Source organism: Pleurodeles waltl, chromosome 2_2 (assembly GCF_031143425.1).
Source record: "Pleurodeles waltl isolate 20211129_DDA chromosome 2_2, aPleWal1.hap1.20221129, whole genome shotgun sequence".
NCBI lineage: Eukaryota > Metazoa > Chordata > Amphibia > Caudata > Salamandridae > Pleurodeles > Pleurodeles waltl.
In genome coordinates, this window is record NC_090439.1 from 1,163,383,565 (window position 1) to 1,163,405,682 (window position 22,118).

A 22,118-nucleotide genomic window follows, 5' to 3' on the forward strand; every position below is an offset into this window, starting at 1 on the left:
AAGGAACCTGGAATAATATTCCACTAGGCCCATAAAGGATCACAGTTTTTCTCTGTCATTTGGCACTTCAGCATTTAAAACCACACTTACAAGATTCAACTTTGGCTTTACTGCCTGCCTGAAAATTAATATCCTAAATACTCATTTTCTTGCACCAAAAAGTTGCAATTTGCCTTGCGCAATGTCAACTCTGCATTTGTAATTTGTTTCAATACCTCTTACAAATGTTTAATCATGAGTGACAATACCTTCCCCAAAAATCAACACGCCGTCTTCAAAGAACACAACATTCTTCACACCAGCTAAAATATTAAATATCAATCTTTGAAAAATGCTTGCTGCTGATGACAAGCTGAAAGGAAGAGGACTTCCACCACTGACACTTGAACTGCTGCTCTTGGATTCACAATAAAATGCAAATCATAGTGGTGAGACCACCGCAATATCGAAGGCCCAGATTCTGCCACACATACCTTCACAAATGTGTCAAGGCCTTGAAACTTGATCTTTAAAAGGATAGAGCCTGTGACATCTATGTCTGCACCTTGTTACCCTTTCAGAATCACGTTGGCGGAGTTAAATTTCTGGCTGGGTCACGTACCCTCAAATGTCTGTTAAGGAATTATGGTGAACAATGATCCAGAATCCACCATCAATGAAACATATTTTACATTTATGCTGCACACTGCTTTGGGTTGATTTTCCTTTTGAGCTCAGCCTTAGGTTCCTTTTTACCATGGCCATTCACCATCAACACTTCATGTTCAATTTCTTCTGATGCTTCTTTGAATGATGATACTCTACTGTTTGCAGCTCTGCACATCCTGGAACCCCGGCTTTTTTCCACAGTTCTGATAGTCTTTGTCTATGGCAAAACAGTTCTTCTAATCACCCTGATGCACACTACTCCCACATCTTCAACATGACTTTGTAACCTGCTTCCCTGCATAGTTAGATATATTCATTACTTTACAGCTTTCTCCTTTACTGTTGTTTCCTTGAAAACTAATTGAAGGTTTCTTGCTCACAACATTCATCTGATCCCTAGTTTCATGTGCCTCTGCCACCTCACCCACGTTCTTGAGATCCAACTGTTGTATTTCTTTCATGCATCTTTCACTCTTTTCTAACACCATAGCTATATTTATAGCTTCTTTAAGTGAAGGGATGTTGGTAGCCAAGGGAGAAATGTAAGTGAAATTCCTTGCAAAACAAGAATGCTTAGTTCACAGGCAGCAAGAAATACACAAAATGAGAAGTGCTCGTGCTGCACAGCACTTTAAGGAGCTTCACAATGTAAGTACTTTAATGGCAATTCCATTAACCTAATTACAGTTGCCGGCCACTGACATCGCTCTTCAATGCAACTTTCCCAGCCCGCTGGGTTGTGTTTGGCACAAGCCTGCTACAGCGCCTGGAGGACCTTGCTGATAGGGGACACAGATGTCCCTACAATGGAAGTTGCTTTGAAGTGCACTGTCGGGGGTAAAAAGTTCTAAAAACAACTATACATTTTGTTTTTCTCTTTTTTACCATCCATGGAACAGAGGTCTCTTGAAATCTTCACAATGTTCCTGAACCATGATTGATATTACCCATCCTCAGGACAAAGCAACTTTTTCAAATCATTTAAATTATTTTTTGAGAAATATGTTCAACTGCAAACAGTAATGGATTGCACTCCAGATGTCAAATTGATTTCAAACTTTTATTTAAGTTTTGAGCTAGAACTTGTAAAACAGAACACCTTTTCACATTACAGTTCTACGATATTATTTGATACCCAGGAAAACATTAGCAATTCATAATTATTCTGTAGGAGGTCTCTGTTGGAGGTTCACAAATCACCCTCAATGCCTGAGCATGTAGCTATTGATTAACATAAGATGTTACATGAATATTCAGAGTTATAACCCTACACAAGTATGTATAATTATTCACTTGCTCTAAAGGTACCTTCACAAGTACCAATGAAATATACACTGCTTTGTAAACCTATTTATCAGATTCACATTTGATCTGACTATGTTTATATGCAAAACAGTTCTCTGTAAATACAGATCCAATTCATTTAAACCACCCTGGGGTCCTATTGGAATAAATCCCGAACTATAATGTCATCTGTATAGATTAGGGTTCGAATTGTGTCTGCTATTAATGGTGGGAGAAACATCCTTACCAGTTTTAACAGGTCTGGGAAACCAAACAAATATCTTGAAAACAGATGGGAGAGAACTATGCATCCCCGTCAATTGCAATTTGGAGGTATACACTTATAGACAGGCATGAAGTATCTCATGTGTGGGTGTGAAGAGATACTATCAACTGTAAAAGGACATGCAGATTCTCAGTTACACCATTTTTTAGCAGAAAGTTGGTCTGTCATACTCCAGCATCCTTCTATGACCCACAAACTTCTGAATGTTCATGGACAACATTATTAGATTATCACTGCTAAGAAAATGTGGACAATACCTAGACTGCTTTGAATTTTTTATTTTCTCTTCAGCCCTACTGATAAAGAAACTAAGGAAATGTTACCTAAATATTTTTCCAGCAGATTCTAAAAGCACAAATTAGGGAACCCCTTTTTATGCACCAAGACAAAAACAGTTCCTTCCTTGCCTTTTGGAAGGCGCCATCTCAATTCTAAACAGTTAACATGTCAGGATTCATGGCCAAGATTCAGGCTTTTTCCCCCCCCATCAGCATATTCAGGATCCCATCTAAGCTTTCTGCCCATGACAATTTGCAGCCTTTATTATCTGTATTACTTGGTATTCTTTGGGAGGCAGGGTCACTCGCTTGGGTCACACTCACAACCTCCAACTATTTCATGTTCCATCACTTTCTCACTTCTGATAATTGTACACAAATCCTGTCTGTAAGATATCTAATCATGAGCTGAGACTGGAACTGATAAAAACTTCCTGACTACAGTTATGGTCTAAGATTACTTTCCAAAATGAGCTTGATTCATTAGCTTGCAATATTTCAGTCAGGGAACACCACAGACTGCAATCACAGGATCTCCTAGATGGTTTAACTTCAATTTCGATTTTTTTTCCACAAAATCACCTGGCTGGCCTTCTCCGCTTTCAGTGCAGTGGTAGTGTTTCTCCCGAGTATGTATTCTATGATGTATGATCAGTATGTCTGTTTGAGTGAAGCTTTCCCCACTTTTTGTGCCCCAATAAGGCTTCTGAGTAGTATGACAGTTCTCTTCCATTTTCCACACTAAATCAGCCTTTACAGAGTATGGATCCTCCAATGCAGTAACAGACCTTGCTTTGAGTGAAGCTTTTCCCCACACTCTGTACATTTATATAGTTTCTCCTATTGTACTGATTATTGATATCTCCACAGTATGCGGTTTTCCATATTCTGTTCTTCGATATGGTTTTTCACCATTGTGGATTCTTTGGTGTATTAACATTTTTGGCTTAAGACTGAACCTTTTTCCACATTCTGTACAACAATATGGTTTCTCACCAGTGTGGACTCGCTGGTGTATCAACAAACTGTGTGTCTTAATGAACCTTTTCCCACATTCTGCACACTGAAAAGGTTTCTCACCTGTATGAGTTGTCTGATGTCCCAACAGTGTGCTCTTTTGCGTAAAGCTTTTCCCACATTCTATACATTTATATGGTTTCTCCCCTGTATGGATTATTTGATGGCTCAGCAATGTGCTGTTCATAGTAAAGCATTTCCCACATTCTGTGCACTGATAGGGTTTCTCACCAGTATGGATTCTTTGGTGTATTAACATATTTTTCTTAAGGGCAAAATTTTTCCCACAGTCTGCACAATGATAGGGTTTCTCACCAGTATGGACTCTCTGGTGTATCAACAAATTGTAGGTCTTAATGAATCTTTTCCCACATTCTGTACACTGAAATGGTTTTTCACCTGTATGAATTCTCTGATGTGTCAACAGTGTGCTCTTTAGAGTGAAGCTTTTTCCACATTCTGTACAGTGAAAAGGTTTCTCACCAGTATGGAGTCTCTGATGCTCCACCACCCTGTGCTTCTCGTTGAAGCTTTTCCCACATTCTTTACACTCAAAGGGTTTCTCACCAGTATGGATTCTCTTATGTACGAGGAGAGTGGTTCTTCGAGTGAAGCTTTTCCCGCATTCTGTGCACCAATGGCGTTTCTCAGCAATATGGCTTCTTTGGTGACTTAACATATCGGTCTCATGAGTGAAGCCTTTCTCACATTTTGTTAACTGAAAGTGTTTCTCACCAGTATGGACTCTCAGGTGTCTCAACAAATTGTATGCTGCAATGAAGCTTTTCTCACATTCTGTACACTGAAAGGGTTTCTCACCAGTATGGGTTCTATGATGCCTCCTCAGTGTGCTCTTCCGAGTGAAGCTTTTTCCACAGTCTGTACATTGATAGGGCTTCTCACCAGAATGGACTCTCTGATGTATGAGAAGATTTCTTTTCCGAGTGAACACTTTTCCACATTCAGTACACTGGTAGGGTTTCTCACCAGTATGGTCTCTTTGATGTAAGAAAAGATTTGTTTTGCGAGTGAAGATTTGCCCACATTCTGCACACTGATAGGGTTTCTCACCAATATGGACTCTCTGGTGTATCAACAAATTGTTTCTATCTATGAAGCTTTTACCACATTCTGTGCAGTTACAGGGTTTCTCACCCATATTGATTCTCTGGTGTTTTAGTAGCTTCTCTGGCTCAGTGAAGTGTTTCCCACATCCAATATACTGGTAAAGTTCCTTCCCAGAAAGAATTCTCTGATAATTCAACAGAGGATTCAGTGAGTCAAGCTTTCTCACACTGTTACAGTTTCTCCTAAGGATATTCTGATGCTGAACACATTTTTGATTAGAAGGAAAACGAGGTCACACTCTGTGCACTGATGTGGGGTTGTCACCTTATAAATTATAGATCATTTGATACAACTATAGATGTGAGCTTTGAGTGATGTTTACCTCGGACTCTACACTAGAACGTATCTCGCCACAGCAGAACATCTGAGGTACATATAGAAATACTGAGTAAAACCTTTTTTACGCTCTTTAATGATACAGGTTATCGTCACTGGGTTGGATGTTTAAAGTGCTCATAAGGATGAGCTCTGTATGAAGGTTTATCTCACAGTAGGCCAGTGTTTCTCCCCAGAATTAATTGCACAATGTGCAATACAGGGCCAACCTTCGAGTGGAGGCTTACTCAGATGATTCTGCACACCGATACAATTTTTCTTCTTGTGGTGCTGTGCAGGTCTGGTGCTGGGGTGCTGTGGGTCTCTTCATCAGGACCTTTGAATCTGTGAATGAGAAACAAATGTTTATATGTGGCTAAAAGACGGAGAAGCTGGATGAGGAAGGGTAATTTTGAAGATGAGAGGCACAGAAGGAGAAATGCATCAATGGCTGTACTAGAGATATTAAAGCCCAAGAGTTAAAGCATACATTTTCTATACAATTTCCTGGTTGCACCTGGTGAACTAGTGGGTCCACTGGGCGCAGCTGCCAATCATAAATCTTGATCAGACCCGTCTAGTTTTGAAATACAGCCTCTTGAAGTCTGTGGCCCTTTGACTATGACTCTTAGTTGGTTGCTAGCCCAGCATTAGTAACCTCTCTAGCCTGACCACTGACTATTAAGAACAGTTAATTCTGTGAATCATCCCTCCATTGGCACAGACCCAAACTACCAAATCCAAGGAAGCACCATTCAAAAGGTGCAAGGACCTTGCGCACTTTGGGAAGTCTTTGTTAATGCAGTAAATATTGGATTACTTTTATGAGCAAATTAGCAGTGCTCCAACTCTATCAAATTAGCTTTTTCATACCATTTCTGACCTATGACACTATAAGGCAAGTCAGTCCTCTCCCATGCTACCAAAGCATCTATTTGAGAATATTTTATGCCATTTCAAAAATAAGGCTTCAAAAACCCAAATCTTGGAGGAAAATGTCTCCTCTAACTTGCAAATGATTATGCAACCTACGCCTCACCTACAAACACTGTTAAAATTTGAGCCAATGGGAGAGGTGCAGCTCAGCGTAGCATTTTTAGGTATTCAGACTTCTGCCTCCCTCAAAGAGCTTTTTCTGGCATCAACAATGAAAAGAAAAACAAAAAACAGCAGAACCCTTTTGTTCACTAGAGCTGCTTCAACTACTGAATAGTTGCTGGCCTGAAAATGGGGATGCCCGGGTTTTAAAAACATTTTTTTTAAATCACTGCAGTCAGACGATCTGAATAATTGCCACCTTGTCTTAAAAGAACCTTAAATTCTGGAGAAAAAAAATTCTTGTGATGCTTGTTCAGTAACAGAGGCAGAAATACCTTATTGCATCTTCTACAGGAGGGATTTTTCTGTAACAAATTAGGTGAGCCTGGTTCCAGGGCACCTCATGAGGCATCTAAATGTAAGGATGGAACATCAACTGAAAGCACCTTAAAGGAAGAGGACTAAGCCCTGCTACAATGGTCAACAAATAGGGGTAAGAAGTACAATAGGAAAAAAAACATCCCCAATGTACTGCTTTAGCACAATTAATGAATGTCCTCACTTGAGTCACTGATGCCCCTTTTCTGTCCAGTGAGCAGCCTGGTTCCTCAAGGGAGGACTTTTATTTGAGGGGCATCAGATTTACAATTTCTTTTACTTTGCAGGAAATTGTTTCCAGCACCCTCAAATACGCCACTTTCTGTTCTTCTAGCAGTAGTATTTTTAATACATTGATAGGGGTGTTAAGGTTGTCCAGTTCTATCTCTATTCGTTTGAGGGGGAAGTTTGCAACTTGCTTTTTTGTTCCTTATTGTGTGCAATTGTGTTGCTGATTCAATTGCCCTGCACAGACATTTTGCTGAAGGAGGATTCAGACTCTACTGAGGTACTGAAAGGAGAATAGATGTTTCATCCTGTGCTGCACTTCACCCCCCCCCCCCAACACTGGGCTTCAACCTGATTTAGCACTTGATAAGCCCAGATCAGACCACTCGCTTAATAAAGGCTAAAGCAAATTCTTCATAGCGAGCAGTCACCTCACCACCAACAGCATTCACCTCCATCCACCACCACTCACCTCATGCCACTTCCTCAGTACTAACAGTTCTGCCCTCCCCCACTGGTCCGCCTGGATCAGACTATTATTGGAAATTCTCATGGACACCAAAAGATACTAGCACCACTCCATCATGGGGGCTTTGTCGTTGAGAGGTAGTGCTATCTAGGAGCAGCTGGGTTTCTCTTAGAGCTCTGTTGAAAAGCTCCTGCCACAGCTTGGATAGGGGCAGCTGTGTTTTGACCCCTTTCACCATAGCATACTGGCAGTTTCTTAGTGGCTTAATGCTACTCTAATTGTTTGGGGTGTGATTAAAACCTTTACTTGCTTGCACAATAGACAGGAAGAAAGACTTTCAGCTCCATAACATTCTACGAAAAACGTAAAATGCCCAGGTTAAAATGGAAAGCTATGTTCACTGGGTATAATGAAAGTCAGGAGACTTTCGCCCCAGAGCTTTGGAGAACAAACGTAATGGGCCATACAAGATAGTCCAGACGACAGCTCTCTACTACTCGGTGGACACAGGTACCACAAGCAAACCAAAAAGGATGGTCTATGTGAACGAGCTGAAGCCTTACTTCTGGAAAGATTACACACTTAGGCCCTCATTACAACATCGGCGGTCTTTTGATAAGACCGCCGAGGCTGCGGGAGCCAGAATACTGCCAGTGCCAGCGGTATTTCTGGCTCCCATTTATGACTTTTCCACTGGGCCAGCGGACAGTAACAGTGTTACCGTCCACTGGCCCAGTGGAAAAGTCACATCAACATTGCTGCTGGCTCGTAATAGAGCCGGCGGCAATGCTGATGTGCAGCGGTTGCAGTAGCACCCGTCGCACATTTCACTGCCCGAAATTCGGGCAGTGAAATGCGCGACAGGGCTATGCCTGGGGGCCCCTGCACTGCCCATGCCAAGTGCATGGGCAGTGCAGGGGCCCCCAGGGGCACCCCCAGTCCCCTTACCGCCAGCCATTCCATGGTGGTGTTTACCGCCGTGGCCAGGCTGGTGGTCGGGGACTCATAATCCCCGCCCTGGGGATTATGACCGCCAGGCGAAAGCCTGGCTGTATAGTGGAGGGGACGGCAGTATGGCCGTGGCTATTGCGCCACGGTCATAATAGCTGGTGGAACACCGCCAGCTTACCGCCGGCCGCCAGGGTCATAATGAGACCCTAAATGTTATGAGTACAGCAGAGGAGGGTGAGGATGACAATGAGCCTCGTCCTCACTACTGCATAGTGACATGAAGGATGACACTGTGCAAGGGGTTCTGTTAGCCCCCAACTCAACACCTAAGTAACAGAGAGAATGCAACAAAGTGTTCAGTCAGTTTTCCAACCTGTTCACGCTGACTATATGATTGACTGTCGGTATGCACAACACAGACCTAGGAGACAGACTGCCAGTGGAGGGCAGAATGTAAAGATTGGCTGGCTGGGTTCTGGGCTGCATCAAGGAGGAAGTTGCTAAGAGACTGGAGAGAAATCTCGTAGTACACGGTCTAGTCTTGGGGAGTACAAGAGCAACGGTCTACCCACCTGCTGATGTGTGTCAACTTTCAAGCCCTTAATGAGGTAACCAAGAGCGATGCCCATCCAATCCCAAAAGCGGCTGAGCTTATGGATCACTTAGGTGCTGCGAAGTCCTTCAGCACCTTTGATCTTACCAGTGACTACTGGCACAGTTAGCACTAAGTGCCAAGGAAGAAACTGCATTTTCTCTGCCAGAGGGGTTTAAGGTGATGCACTTTAGGCTGAAGAATGCTCCTGCCACTTTTTAGCGATTGTCCAACCATGTTCTCGCAGGGCTGGAGCAGTTCTCTGTGGTCTACCTGGATGATATTGCACTGTTTAGCAATTCATTGCAGGACCACCTGAGACACCTAGGACAGGTGTTGGCTAAGACACAAGAGTCATAAATGGCCATCAAGGCAACCAAGTATCAGGTGGGGCAGTCCATTGTTTTCTACCTTTGGCATGAGGTGGGTAACAGGAAGATTCACCTGTTGCATGCCAAGATTCAGTCTGCGCTGGAGTAAGAGGTACCTACTACCCAGACTGAAGTGAGGGCCTTTTTAGGACTCATCAGGTATTTTGGGAACATGGGGCCAGATGTAGGAAAGAATTTGCAACTCTCAAATGGCAAAAACTGCGGTTGCGAGTTGCAAATCGCATTTTCCTATGCAGAAATGCATTCTGCGAGTCGGACCGACTCGCAAAATGCATTTCAGAATCGCAAATAGGAAGGGGTGTTCCCTTCCTATTTGCGATTCCTAGTGGTATGCAATACCATTTGCGACCGCATGTGCGGTCGCAAATGGTGTTGCAGTTACCATCCACTTCAAGTGGATGGTAACCCACTCGCAAATTGGAAGGGGTCCCCATGGGACCCCTTCCAGTTTGTGACTGGACCCAAAAACATTCTTTCAGGGCAGGGAGTGGTCCAAGTGACCACTCCCTGCCCTGAAAAAATACCGAAACTAAAGGTTTCGGTTTTTTTTTTTTAAGTGCAGCTCGTTTTCCTTTAAGGAAAACGGGCTACACTTAAAAAAAAAAAAACTGCTTTATTTAAAGCAGTCACGAACACGGAGGTCTGCTGACTACAGCAGGCCTCCATGTTTGCAAGTGCCCATAGTCGGTATGGGGCCGCAATTTGCGACCCACCTCATGAATATTCATGAGGTGGGTCATTGCGACCCCATACCGACTCGCAGACGGTGTCTGAGACACCGTTCTGCATAACATTTTGCGAGTTGCAAATAGCGAGTCGCTATGACTCGCTATTTACAACTCGCAAAATGTTTCTTTGCTACATCTGGCCCATGGTAGCTAACTATGAAAATATAGTTACCACATTACCTGCTTTGACCTCCAGGAAGCGGCCCAGAAAAGTGACATGGACTAAAGAGCGTCAAAAGGCATTTGAGGAGCTAAAGAAGGCACTATGCAACGAATCAATACTGAAATCTCCTGACTAAAGTCAACCTTTCATTTTACGTACAGATGCATCTGATAACAGAGTCTGAGTTGTGTTAAGTCAACTGGATGACAAAGGTGGAGGGCATCTGCTAGCCTTTATCAGTAATTAGTTACTACCCATGGAACAGAACTGGGCAGCTACTGAAAAAGATTGCGTTGCCACAGTATGGTCCTTAAGTAAGGTCTGCTCTTACTTGTTTGGCACCAGGTTTGTAGCGCAAATGAATCATCTGCCAGTCAAGTAATTGATGGCTAAGAAAGGAGAGAATGCCATGTTGTTGAAATAGTCCATGTCTCTGCAAGAATTAGATTTTGTAGAGGAGCACCAAGCCACAATGAACCACGGGAATGCAGATGGACAATCCTGCTGTTTCGGCTGATCTGATGACCCAACCTCTCCGGTTCAGGGCAGTCTGGTCTGGTAGGGGCGTCTGGTGTGACAGAAAAGTCCTCTGCATGGTGATGGATGTGCACCTCTAACCCAAGTGTCCCAGTTGCAACAACCTCTGGATTCTTGGTACATGCATGTGTGCCATTACCTAGGGCTGCCCCACCGATTGCTGGCTTGTTAGACTGTGCACATAGCGCACTGGTAAAGGGCAACTACACGTACAAAGAGTTAATAGCTCAGGTGCAGTGGTGGAAGCATACAGTTTTTGAAATGGTGATCAGTAATGTGAACAGGTTGTTTTGACTGTGTAACTGGAGTGAGGCCTACTGCCCCACTCATGGAACGTTCAGCTTCGGTGTAGCCAACTCACTCTTGGAGTACATGATATAATATCTACCCGTGCACAGCATGTGTTTGCATGTTGGTACGTATGGGTTCCTGCATTTAGTACAGTACATGGAGGCCTGAGGTTTCCATATTGGAAACCCAGGGCATTGGAAAAGCAAATGGAAGTGGAGGAGCTATGTCAGGCAGATTTGTGGATTGCCAGCATTCCAGAGAGCGGGATAGGACACCAACTGGGGGAAGGGAGAGCCAAGCTCTGCTGTGCAATTCAAAAGGTCTCTGATTCGTGAAAGGTGACTGGTCAGTGGGGCCTGGGAAGAGGATAGGGCTGTTAAGGGAAACACAGCAGAGACGAGGAATGACAATGATCAGGACTGGGGTCTTTTTAACCTTTTTGTTGGCATACATCAGTGAGGCTGACATTTAGGTATGATCCAGTAGTCACTCCCATGGACTGCGTTATGGGGCTATCAAGTGTGGAGTCTCTCCTGCTGTTACAAACTGCTTCCAAGGCAATAGACTAAACAGAGGAGTGGGCACTTCAAACGAAGCAACCCCTCTCCCCCCCCCACTCAAACTTCAAAGACTAAGACATTAAATAACATCTGTGTCTGGAAATGGATTATAAAAAGGGGAGCTTGAGGCTTCCAAAAGCGCAAACCTTAGATGTACATCAGTGTGGTGTAGCTCAGCACGACTTTGGATCATTGTGATCAGGACAAGAGATTAGGGTCTGGTGGGAAAGGGGATATCACCCAGGAGAATCTCGACTACTTAACCTGGAGCGTCAGCATCTGCCTGCAGGGACCAGAGGACCCTGTGAGAAGGATATCACCCTTGGAAGAAGCAAGGCCCAGTAGGGATCCTGTTGAGTGGACCCCAGAAGCAAGGTGTGAGATTCATGGTCAAGTCAGGACCGCAAAAAACAATTGGGCCATTCAGCAATCTGCTGCTAAAGTTGGCGACATATGCCAGGAAAGTCGAACTTGAAAAATAAGCATGGTCTTAACTGAGGAAAGCCAGCACCCTGTGCAGCAATGTGACCAGAGAGGACGGTATCCTGTGTGGTGGTGCTTGCGACCCCCATATGCAACGTGGTGGCTGCAGGGGAGAGACAGGCCTGTCACCCTTGTGCAACATAGAAAAGGGAAGCCTAGCCTGTTGTAAACCGTGTAATCAGAGCATCTGCTTTGGCACCTCAGACCAGAAGCTGCACAAGACATGCCGCTAGAATAAGGAGGATTTACAACAAAAAAAACAACAACAAAAAAATCAGAGGAGTGCTGTGGCTGTCCAGCAGGCTTGCCTGTGGTGATGAAGCTATCGCTCATTGCCCGGCACCCACTTGCGTTGACTGTGGAGCCGAATTTCTGAACGCCTACAAGCCGCTTCTACACTCCCAGGCTTTCCATACCATAACACTAGTAGAAGCTGGTAAGACTGATCACCAAGTCACAGGGCCACTGGGGGAACTTGCTCTGAAGATAGTTGCTCAGTTCTGAAGCACTTTCACTCTAAAACCATTGTGGAACATCTAACACTCGAACTTGCTAGCAGGCCTAATCTAGTTGTTGCCCCAGTCAGTATGCAGGGGAACAGGTCTCAGGATCTTGCACGGACACCCCTAGAGTGCCAAACTTATGAAGACTCAGTATATTATTTGTTGTGTGATGTATTTCATTTTGTGTTAATATAGGAACACTACTTTTTTCAGCAAGTATTTTGCTGGAGACTCATTTACTGGGGTTGCTATGTGTATTTTGAGTCTTGTGTCCATCTAAACCTTGCACCTAACTCCCATTGAGAAGCCCTGGAATGTTTATCTTGTGCTATGACAGAGTCAAACATTGAAGGGTAGTACTTGCAGAGGTAGTCAGGATCAATACTAGGCTGGGCACTGGGATAGCAGGAGTACAAAGCCCACAACACCCACAGTTGGGCCCTGCCTGTCCAGTAAAACACAAACACATTCGCCCCACCCCCTTAGGTAATTATCTTTCTGGTGGATACTGTAGCTATCTGCAGATTCCTCACCTCTTAACTATCCTCCAGGTGCCAGACTGTATCCAGAAAAGTTGAAATAGCTCTCCTCTGCAAAAAGGTGGCACCACAGCTCCAAATGGGCTCTGGTACCTTCTTGAACAGGACAATGAGCCGTGTGGTACCACCAAATGCGCTGCATTCTGTTTCTGTTCTTTTTTCCAGAGACAGACAGACAGACAGACAGACAGACACACACACTAACTAGAGATAAAAAAGAACCAACTTCAGATCTTATTTTATCATTAATAGCGTCAGTACTACTGAATTACATTCCTAACCTTGCCCATAAAACTGCACTCAGTGAGGACATCTCTAGAAAATTCAATACAGATGCAAGAATCGTCCACATACTCTGCTACGTTCCCTTCTGCACAGTTCACATCGTTTCTGAGCATACACGCAATAAATGCAGCTCATATATTTTAAAGATTCACTTTTCTCAAATGTTCTCGCAGGTCACAGCTTTTCTTCAAATCAAGAATCCAGGCTTCAATTCATAGTAGACTGTTTTCACATGAACACAGTGCTATCCTACCTTTTGTCAGTAGTGGTTCTCCTGTATCCCCACCATACAGTACCACTGGCCCCTTGGCATTCCCATTACCGCCATTTTTCAGTCATGTTAATCACTTCTCCCCAAGATGTCTGCAGTCAGAGAATAGCGAGCTCAGAAGTATAAAATCAGCCCCATCGATTAACATCGAACACGCCAGTCAGTGGTATCTGGTTACATGTGTTATGAGCCTTATGGAGTATAATCATTTAAACATAACTACTCACAGCGCAATAGCCTGTGCTTATAATTACACGAAGTGCACGTGTTTTGTCTGCACAGATATTGCCATTAATCACCTGTGAGAAGTATATGTGCCACCTTTTCCCATCTCTCCTGGCTCTTTGTTGTCAGAGTTGCCATCAGACTCATCCTCGTTATAAAAAATAAACAAACAATTTTGCCTAATGGCTTTGTCTAAGGCTTCAAACGTTGTGCGGTCCTATGTTAAAAGCTGGCAAAACAGAATCTGTCTCGTATTTAAACTTATCATATGTCAAAAAATCCAGGATCTTTCATCAACCTTTGCTCTTTAACTTTTCTAGCAACAAAAATCTATCCACATTGACAAAATCCCCAAAATGTGTTTTTCAAGTTTCAGAAGTAGAGGGAGGTATCTTTGTTCATAAGTGATTGACATCCCAGGAAAGTTCATACACAACTCAACTTACCATGAACCAACAATTTATCCCTCTCCTCGCCAACAAGACTTTAACTATTGTAATACCTGCGACTCCAGCCAGAGAAGCCAGTGTTCTTTCCACCTGGTCACATGAACAAATCTCTACTTCCTCAAACCAATATGATGCACAATGGGTCTGATACTTGAAAATATATCTGAAAGCCAGGTCTGTTAGGGTACCCATGGTATAAGGTTGCACAGTGGTATCCCAAACTAGCCCTGGTTTCCCGCTAACATATAGTAATCTAGAACAGGCTTACCCAAAGAGAAACTCTTGTGTGTAGTCCAGCCAAATAAATTAGACGCTTTTGCTTGGCTGAATTAATATATGTATACCAAAGCAGAAAAGTATGTATTCTGGATGAAAATGTGTGTAGTTTTAGTTTTTAGAACTCACAAACTGATATTTGGGGGGAAATTTTTTTTGAATTTCCTAAATATATTTGAAGCTGATATTTGAGTTGTAAATCATGTGGCATTGGGGAGACTTAGTACTAACATTACTGCCCTGGCGCCAAGGGCATTGCAGCTATTGCTGTTACGTATTTCCCAGGTAAAGGCATTCCATATTTGCAAAGCCTTTTTAGGGTCGAGCGCAAAGCTCTCTGTCCTTGGTGAAATCTCTCAGTGGGCTTTTAACCACGCTCATGTCAAGCCCATTAGTTTGGTTGGTTCGTGGGCTTATCTTTTAAAATTTGCTTGATTTAATTAGTGAAAGGCAAGCATACGTCATGCCTTTTCCGGTGTTTAGCCTGCCTCGAGCGCACCGGCCAACTACTGAAAACATACGAGGCTCCATGTTTTCCGTATGGTTTCTGCACTATTTATTTCGTAGGCAGCGCAATCTCGCTGGGCAATAGTAGAGCGCTTTGCATGACATCGACCCTGTTACATGGATAGTTGCACTTTTGCCGGTTACATGGATAATTGCACTTTTGCCGGTTTCATGGATAATTGCACTTTTGCCGATACGGTTCACTGCATGCAAACTTCTGTTTCCTTTTGTGTGTTTGCTCATGTGGGCCATCGGCTCGCCTATGTGAAACTGTTTTACTTTGAATTTTCAGTTTATGTGGCAAGAAAAGTCTGGTTAGGAGTTTACAATGCTAATAGCTTTAACTCGAGTAAACGTTTGACCCATTGCATTGCAAATGCTTGTTTAAATTTCTACTGGCAACCCTGCCTGTTGCACTGACATGGTTACTGCTGGTAAATGTGCATACGGTGGCATTAATGTGCTCTTGTCTGACCTAGTAACTATTACAACACAAATAATATTAGTAGCTCAAGATGATTTTCAACTAACATAAGAAGCTCTTGTTACAGAAAACATTGTAGACCCCTGATTTGGGACATGTGTATTGTAATCAGTGAAAGTATTCACCTGATGGAAATAAGGGATATTCAGAAAAAATACAGAAATTTGGTTACCACTACCAAATTCAGCAGTGGCATTCTACAATTTGCAATCTTATTCACACCCCTGCCAAGGTGTCCGTTTTCTTCAGAGCTGCGCAATAATTATTTCAATGACGTCCCCAGTTCCCAGACTAACCTCAATTCTCAAGTAGCAAATGTAGTCTGCTTTCCATATCAACCGAAACTTTCCACCTGTACATCAGTGGCATTAGCTCAGATTTTACCCTAGTTAAATTTTCCGACCACAGAAGTATCTATTTGGATCACTTTGCCAGTAGCATCTAATTGGGTCATTTGCTCACTTCCAGTTGTTGATTTGCCTCTGGGTCTCTAATAAATTATGAATACGTCATTCGCTTGCATACAGAACAGCATACATGGACCGTTGAAACATATCCTCCAAGTCACACGTTTCTCAGGTAGCATACAGATCTGTGGCTTCATAGCAAAAGCAAAAGCAGCAGAAATGTGGAGCAACCCTGTTTACAACACACGTCAGATGGATAGGACTGGACATATTTCTACTGGTGAAAACACTTGACATCGGGTCTGTATACAGCATTAGTTCCTTTGATTGAAATGGAACTCCATCTCGCTTTCACCTAAGGAATTCCATCAGGAAAGGCAGCTCCTCAGAGTCGATTATCTTCTCTACCCCATCTGTGACTGGATCTGCATTCACATTCGGGAGTATTTGGGGTGAAGTAGTGAATACTCTGTAGGAAAGCACTCTCTTTTTGGCATGGTTACCCCCACTCCCTCAAAATTTGGTTGCAGAGGACTCTGCACACCCCACAATTGGCATACTGGTGGCCCCTTGTAAGTCCCTAGTATATGGTACTTAGGTGCCCAGGGCATTGGGGCACTAGGGGTTACCCATGGGCTGCAGCACGTATTGTGCCACCCATGGGAGCCCATGCAAAATGTGTCTGCTGGCCTGCCATTGCAGCCTGCGCGAAAAGGGTGATGCACCCTTTCACTACAGGTCACTGCACCAGGTCACAGTAAGTCACCCCTATGGTAGGCCCTCCTAGCCCAGAGAGCAGGCTGTAGGTACCTGTGTGTGAGGGCACCCCTGCATGAGCAGAGGTGCCACTATAAACTCCAGCTCCATTACACTGGACTTCGTAAGTGCGGGGAAGCCATTTTACCTGTGTACTACCTGTGTCCAGCTACATAATGGTAACTTCGAGCCTGGGCATGTATGTCTGAATTATACCCCAATATTGTTGCCAATATTGGTTGTACGACTCCATGCACTCTGAGGGCTCTTTAGAGCACACCTAGCGTTGCTCCTACCAGTCTTCTGGGGTATTCCGGGCAGCTGGCGCTACTGTCACCCCTCAAACAGGTTTCTGCCCTTTTGCTGCTTGACCAGCTAAAGAAGAAGGCAGAACAAAGGTTTTCCTGTGAAAGAGGTGTTACATGGCTCTGGAATCAACGGTATGCTTTGAAGGGCAAATTTGGTGCCCTCCTTGCATAAACTGGTTTGCACCAATCCAGGGACCCCCAGGTCCCTGCTCTGGCGCGAAACTCGGCAATGGAAAGAGAAGTGACAACACCCCTGTCTATCACGACCCCAGGGGAGGTGCCCAGAGTTCCTTCAGGTGGCCACTTGATTCCGCCATCTTGAATCCAAGGTAGGCAGAGGCCCCTGGAAGCATCTGAGTGGCCAGGTCAGGTAGGTGATGTAACAGCCCCTTCCTGATAGCTGGTCACTCTGCTAGGTGACCAATCCCCCTTCCTGGGCTATTTAGGGTCTCCCTCTTGGATGGGTTCTCAAATTCGACATACAAGATTCCAGCAGGTCTCCTCTGCATCATTTACTTCATATTCTGGCCACAGGGGCTGCAATTGGACTCCCAAGGAACGACAATCTGCAACTACAGCGGTGACTCTACTCTGCAACATTGTTTCTCCAGCTCCTTCCAACAACTGCAACATTTCCCCGTGTATCCTCTGAGGGCAGTGAGTCTTCAGCCTGCACAAGAAGTAAGAAGGAATCTCCCTTGGAGCAAAGGAGTCACTCCCCTGCATCTGCAGGCACCAACCACAATGATGACCGGCAGTGTGGATCTGCTCTCCTCCAGAACTGCCTGGATCCTGCATCACAGGTGGTGGTCTGGAGTGGTCTCCTGGGTCCTCCCTACCAGCTGTCCAACGTGGGAGATGGTAACCCTTTGCCTTGCCTTGCAGGACAGTACCCCTATGCACCACAAGTCTTGCAGCTACCAAGGCTTGTTTGCTCCTCCTCCAAGGGATCTTCAGGCTCCGTGTAGCCTCATCCCCCAGCACTCCTTCCTGCAAAACACAGTCTCCTGCCTGTTCCTTCAGCGACGTGAGACTCCTCTTCAGGTGTGCTGTTTGGGCCTCACTGCAACTGCTGTGGCTGCTGCTGGTCGGTTGCCAGTGGGGGCTGCCTCCTCTTCCTGTGACTCTCCCGACTGCTGAGGGTCACCCTGGACTCCCCTCCTTGGGTCAAGACCGCTGGGCCTTGCTGGTCATCTTTAGCCTTGCAAAACTTCTTCTCCGTCTCTTGCATTTGTCAATGCTTGTTGGTGATTTTCCAGCACCACTGACTGACTGCATCTCGACCACCGACGTAGGACACCACTTGCATCACTCCTGGGACTTTTCTTCATCTCCTGTGCTGCCCTGCTGGCCTTCTTTGTCTACCGTCGACCTGGTCCTGCATCCACAGAATGGTGGCTCCTGCCACAACTGGACACTCCAACACGAACTGGACTTGGTACCCTTCCTTTGCAGGTCCTCTTCTGTCAGGATCCACCTTTGGGTTCTTCCAGTCTTTGGTTGGGTCTTGCATAATCCTTTTCCAAAGTCCTCATGTTGTTTTGGGGAAAACCAGGAACTTACCTCTGCTCTCCTAGTCGCAGTGGGGGCACTTTGGTACTCACCTCTTGGGGTTCTTAGTCCCTCCAGCTTCCCTCTACTGATTCCACTTTCTTGGCTGGGGGACTGCCTTGGACATTCCACTTTTTTTAGTATATGGTTTGGCCCTCACGGTTTACCTATTTTTTTGCCAATGGGTATTGCTTTCTATGCTCTTTACTGATTGCTAATGTGTATATAATAGTGTTTACTTACCTACTGTTGGGGGTTGACTATTCAGTTTTCTAGTATTTGTGTTACTCTAATAAAGTACCTTTAGATTTGTAACATTGTGTAGCTCATTCATGTGCGTGAGCGCTCTGTGACTCTAGTGGTATTGCATAAGCTTTGCATGTCTCCTAGATAAGTCTTGGCTGCTCATCCACAGCTACCTCTAGAGCAGTGGTTCCCAACCTTTCGACTTCTGTGGACCCCCACTTTATCATTACTGGAGCCCAGGGACCCCCACTGTATCTTTTTTGGAATCTTGGGACCCCCCACTGAGTCATTACTGAAAAGTGGGGACCTAATCTGGTAATATAATTTAATTTTCTAAGCAGTTGCGGACCCCCTGAGGAGGCTTCGCGGACCCTCAGGGGTCCCCGGCCCACAGGTTGGGAACCACTGCTCTAGAGAGCCTGGCTTCCTAGACACTGCCTACACTTCACTAATAGGGAATACCTGGACCTGGTATAAGGTGATAACACCATAGGTGCTCACCACACACCAGGCTAGCTTCCTACATACTCTTCATAGATTAGTCAATGTGGACCTCTCATGTATAAATCCTATTTGGTCTGTCAGTATTAAAATCAATATCAGAGGTAACAGGTGATCTGCAATTACTTTAGAAAGAATTTTACATTCAATATTAATAAGAGATAGGGTTCTATATGGCTCTCGCTAGGGATGTTTTTCCTGGTTTCAGTAACTTAAAAAGTCCCTCTCTCGTGTCCTCTGGCTATCCGCAAATTACAAGGGCCTCCTCATTAGGTCTTTAAGCTGCACTAGTAGTTTCTCAAAGACTTTATAAAGATCACTGGTCAGCTCATGTGGCCTTTGAGGCCTCTCTCTCATTTTCATACAAATGTTTGCTTTTTGCTTACAGACAAGAGTGCACATATTTCTTGCCCTGACTCTCTCAATCCATGATAGTGCAAGTATTGCCAAGTCACCTCTCAGGCTGCAGTTCCCTGCACAGTTTAGAGTGCCTTGTAATATTTTGGGAACTCTACATTGATAAACCTCTCTCTCTGGTTACCATGACATCCGTTTTGTTACTGACACTTCAACTGTATTGAGGCCAAATGCCACTCTAAGCAGTCCTGCCCATGGCCTATCTGGGTTCCCTGCTCATATCTCAGTAATGGCATCTTCGGGTCCAACATGACAACTTTTCTTTCTGATAATTCCCTAAACTTCTCAGATCTGCTGTCTTCTACTGAAGTACTATCGTACTATATTTCAATCCCATTCACCTTATTTCGAGCTCTATAAAGGGCGCCTCATATCCGGAGTACCCCATCTTCTTTGGCGCGGCACATACTCCGGATGTAAGGTTTAAACACACTCCACATCACACCATCTTCGGCATCCTAGTCTATATTAGAATTGTAAATAAAGAAGGAATTGTTCTTTAATTGCTTTGCAGAACACTATTGAGCAGAACTGAACCCACCAGCTGGGCTGAGGAGTGATCAGACGTTTTAGTCAAAATATTAGCCTCATGAAGCGCATGTAGTAAGTCTGGAGTGAATAACACCCTGCCTTATCCAGAGGATGCTTGACGTACCGTAGACGGGTACGTAAATTCCACGATTTCAAACAGCAAATGCCTCCATGCACCCTACACCTCGAAAACCTTATAATGCAAGTGAGCCTTGGCAGAATGTGAGTATTTGTAATAGACCCATCACGATCCAGTCCAGAAATGTGATAAAATCCACTGCAAAAATGAATTGTAGAACTCCAGGCATTTAGAAATCACCTTCTTGAAGAAGGGGGACTCATGTATGGCAGGATTTTATACAAGCACTTATGTAAACGTGCAATGTGCCATACTTCTGTGCACTATCATCTAATAGCCTACTAGACATACAATCACCTTCTTTGTTCTGAAATGATTTGAGTTCCTTTTAGTGTTTTTACTTCCTGTAATCCAGTAGAGTACAATGTAAAGTATTAATGCTAATGAGTGGGCTTGCTAGTCTCACCATAAAGTGGCTCAATAAGGTGAGCTCCTAAACAATGAATTTGAAAGCCATTCCATTACCTCTTACATACTAATCCAAAATGGATTTTGTTCTTCTGGGTCTTCTACCTTTGCTTGAATGTGTAGCATTCCAGCTTGAGTACAGAGCTGGCAGTGGATGCTAGGAGCCATTGCCCAGATGGGTTTCACTGTCCAGGTTCAGGGTTAGGCCGGGGCGGATCTCACGGAATTTCACTCGGTGGAATCAGGTGGAGTCCTGCCAATAAGTGAAAAATGTGCATCGTACTGCTCGTGCTCCTATTTTAGCACCAATAACGCATTTCACGTGAATGGCACCACACTATTTTCAAGTTGATTCTGCTGTTGCTCGAGTAGAAAATTCCTTCTGGAAGCAGCCCACTGACCGCGACTGCCCTCGTTCATAAAATCTCTCCGGAAGTCCTCCTGGTGGCCAGAAACACTAATACGGGGCTCCAAGTCTATCTGGCAATCGCCAGCTTGCATTCTGAAGCCTCATACTGTTACTGGTGTCATTCTTTTTCGGAAACGGGAAAAATATTTCACCATGTGACAATTTGCAGATTTTGGCAGGAACTCCGAGTCCACAAAATTCTTCAATTCCCCTTGTGGAGTTAAAATTCCACCTGGGCTTAGTCAGGGTGTCCAGCTTGGTTCTTATGGTGTGCCATCTGTGCCCATCTTGGGTTTTGACAACATACTCTTCATCGTAGCCAATTCCTACTGCGCAGCCGGTTTCCTTGTAAAATTCAAAGACTTCCGTTTTCACTCCTGAATCTATGGCTGCTCCCTCCTTCCCTGAAATGAGAGTTTGGACTGTTGCTTATCCACTTTAACAATTCTGCCGAATGTACATAACAAGCTAGTGGTAGTAGGAACTCACTGATAGTGAGTAAATCTTCATGTGAATCTTTGGGTAAAGTGAAGGCAATGCACTACCTCCATCGGTGTTAGACGGGGCTCCATTTCCCAAGAATCTCCTCTTTATGTAACTTTGCCCAATATTGTAGGTTGAAACCAAGTTTGTGTTTTGTAGTTGCAGCCAGAAGACCGCAAGCTTCACTTTCTATATACTATATTTTTTCTAGTTGATCCAATTCATAGACTTTATTCTGAGCTTCCCCTCCTTTGTCTGTTAGACACACTCTTGGGATGAGCCAGTTAGGGACATTCTGGCACGCCTGCGGAACACATCTCTTGCCACCAGCAGGTAGGCGTCATTGTGTTTGTCTGTTTTCGTGCCAGCTGCATGTTCTGGGATGTAGGGGAGAGTCTAGGGTCCTTGTGCGCTCTCATGGAAGACGATGAGTAGAGGCAGGAACATGCTGCACCGTGATGGGGCGGGTTTCCTAGTCTGTTTTCCCAAATCCATCACGGTCATTGTTTCCTAGGCGCAAATTGGTTTAGCCCACATTAGGATGAAAGGTTTAATTCATGTGAATGATAGCTTTTCTTCCACATTATATTATGGTATATAATCCTTGCTGGAACACCACTCTGTGCGTCACAATGCTCCTGGATGTTGATCCAGTTC

The 22,118-nt window shown here is 44.4% G+C and overlaps 1 protein-coding gene across 1 annotated transcript in view; it reads right to left on the bottom strand.

Annotated features, from left to right (window-relative positions):
• Window positions 1–1,694: 1,694 nt before the first annotated feature.
• The window catches only part of LOC138283009 (zinc finger protein 484-like), a 146,700-nt gene continuing 126,276 nt past the window's right edge, over window positions 1,695–22,118 (bottom strand). Inside the window, exon 2 of the mRNA XM_069221125.1 lies at window positions 1,695–5,301. Within this exon, the coding sequence (XP_069077226.1) occupies window positions 3,323–4,672 (1,350 nt within the window). The 5' untranslated portion in view covers window positions 4,673–5,301 and the 3' untranslated portion in view covers window positions 1,695–3,322. The remainder of the gene's footprint in view (window positions 5,302–22,118) is intronic.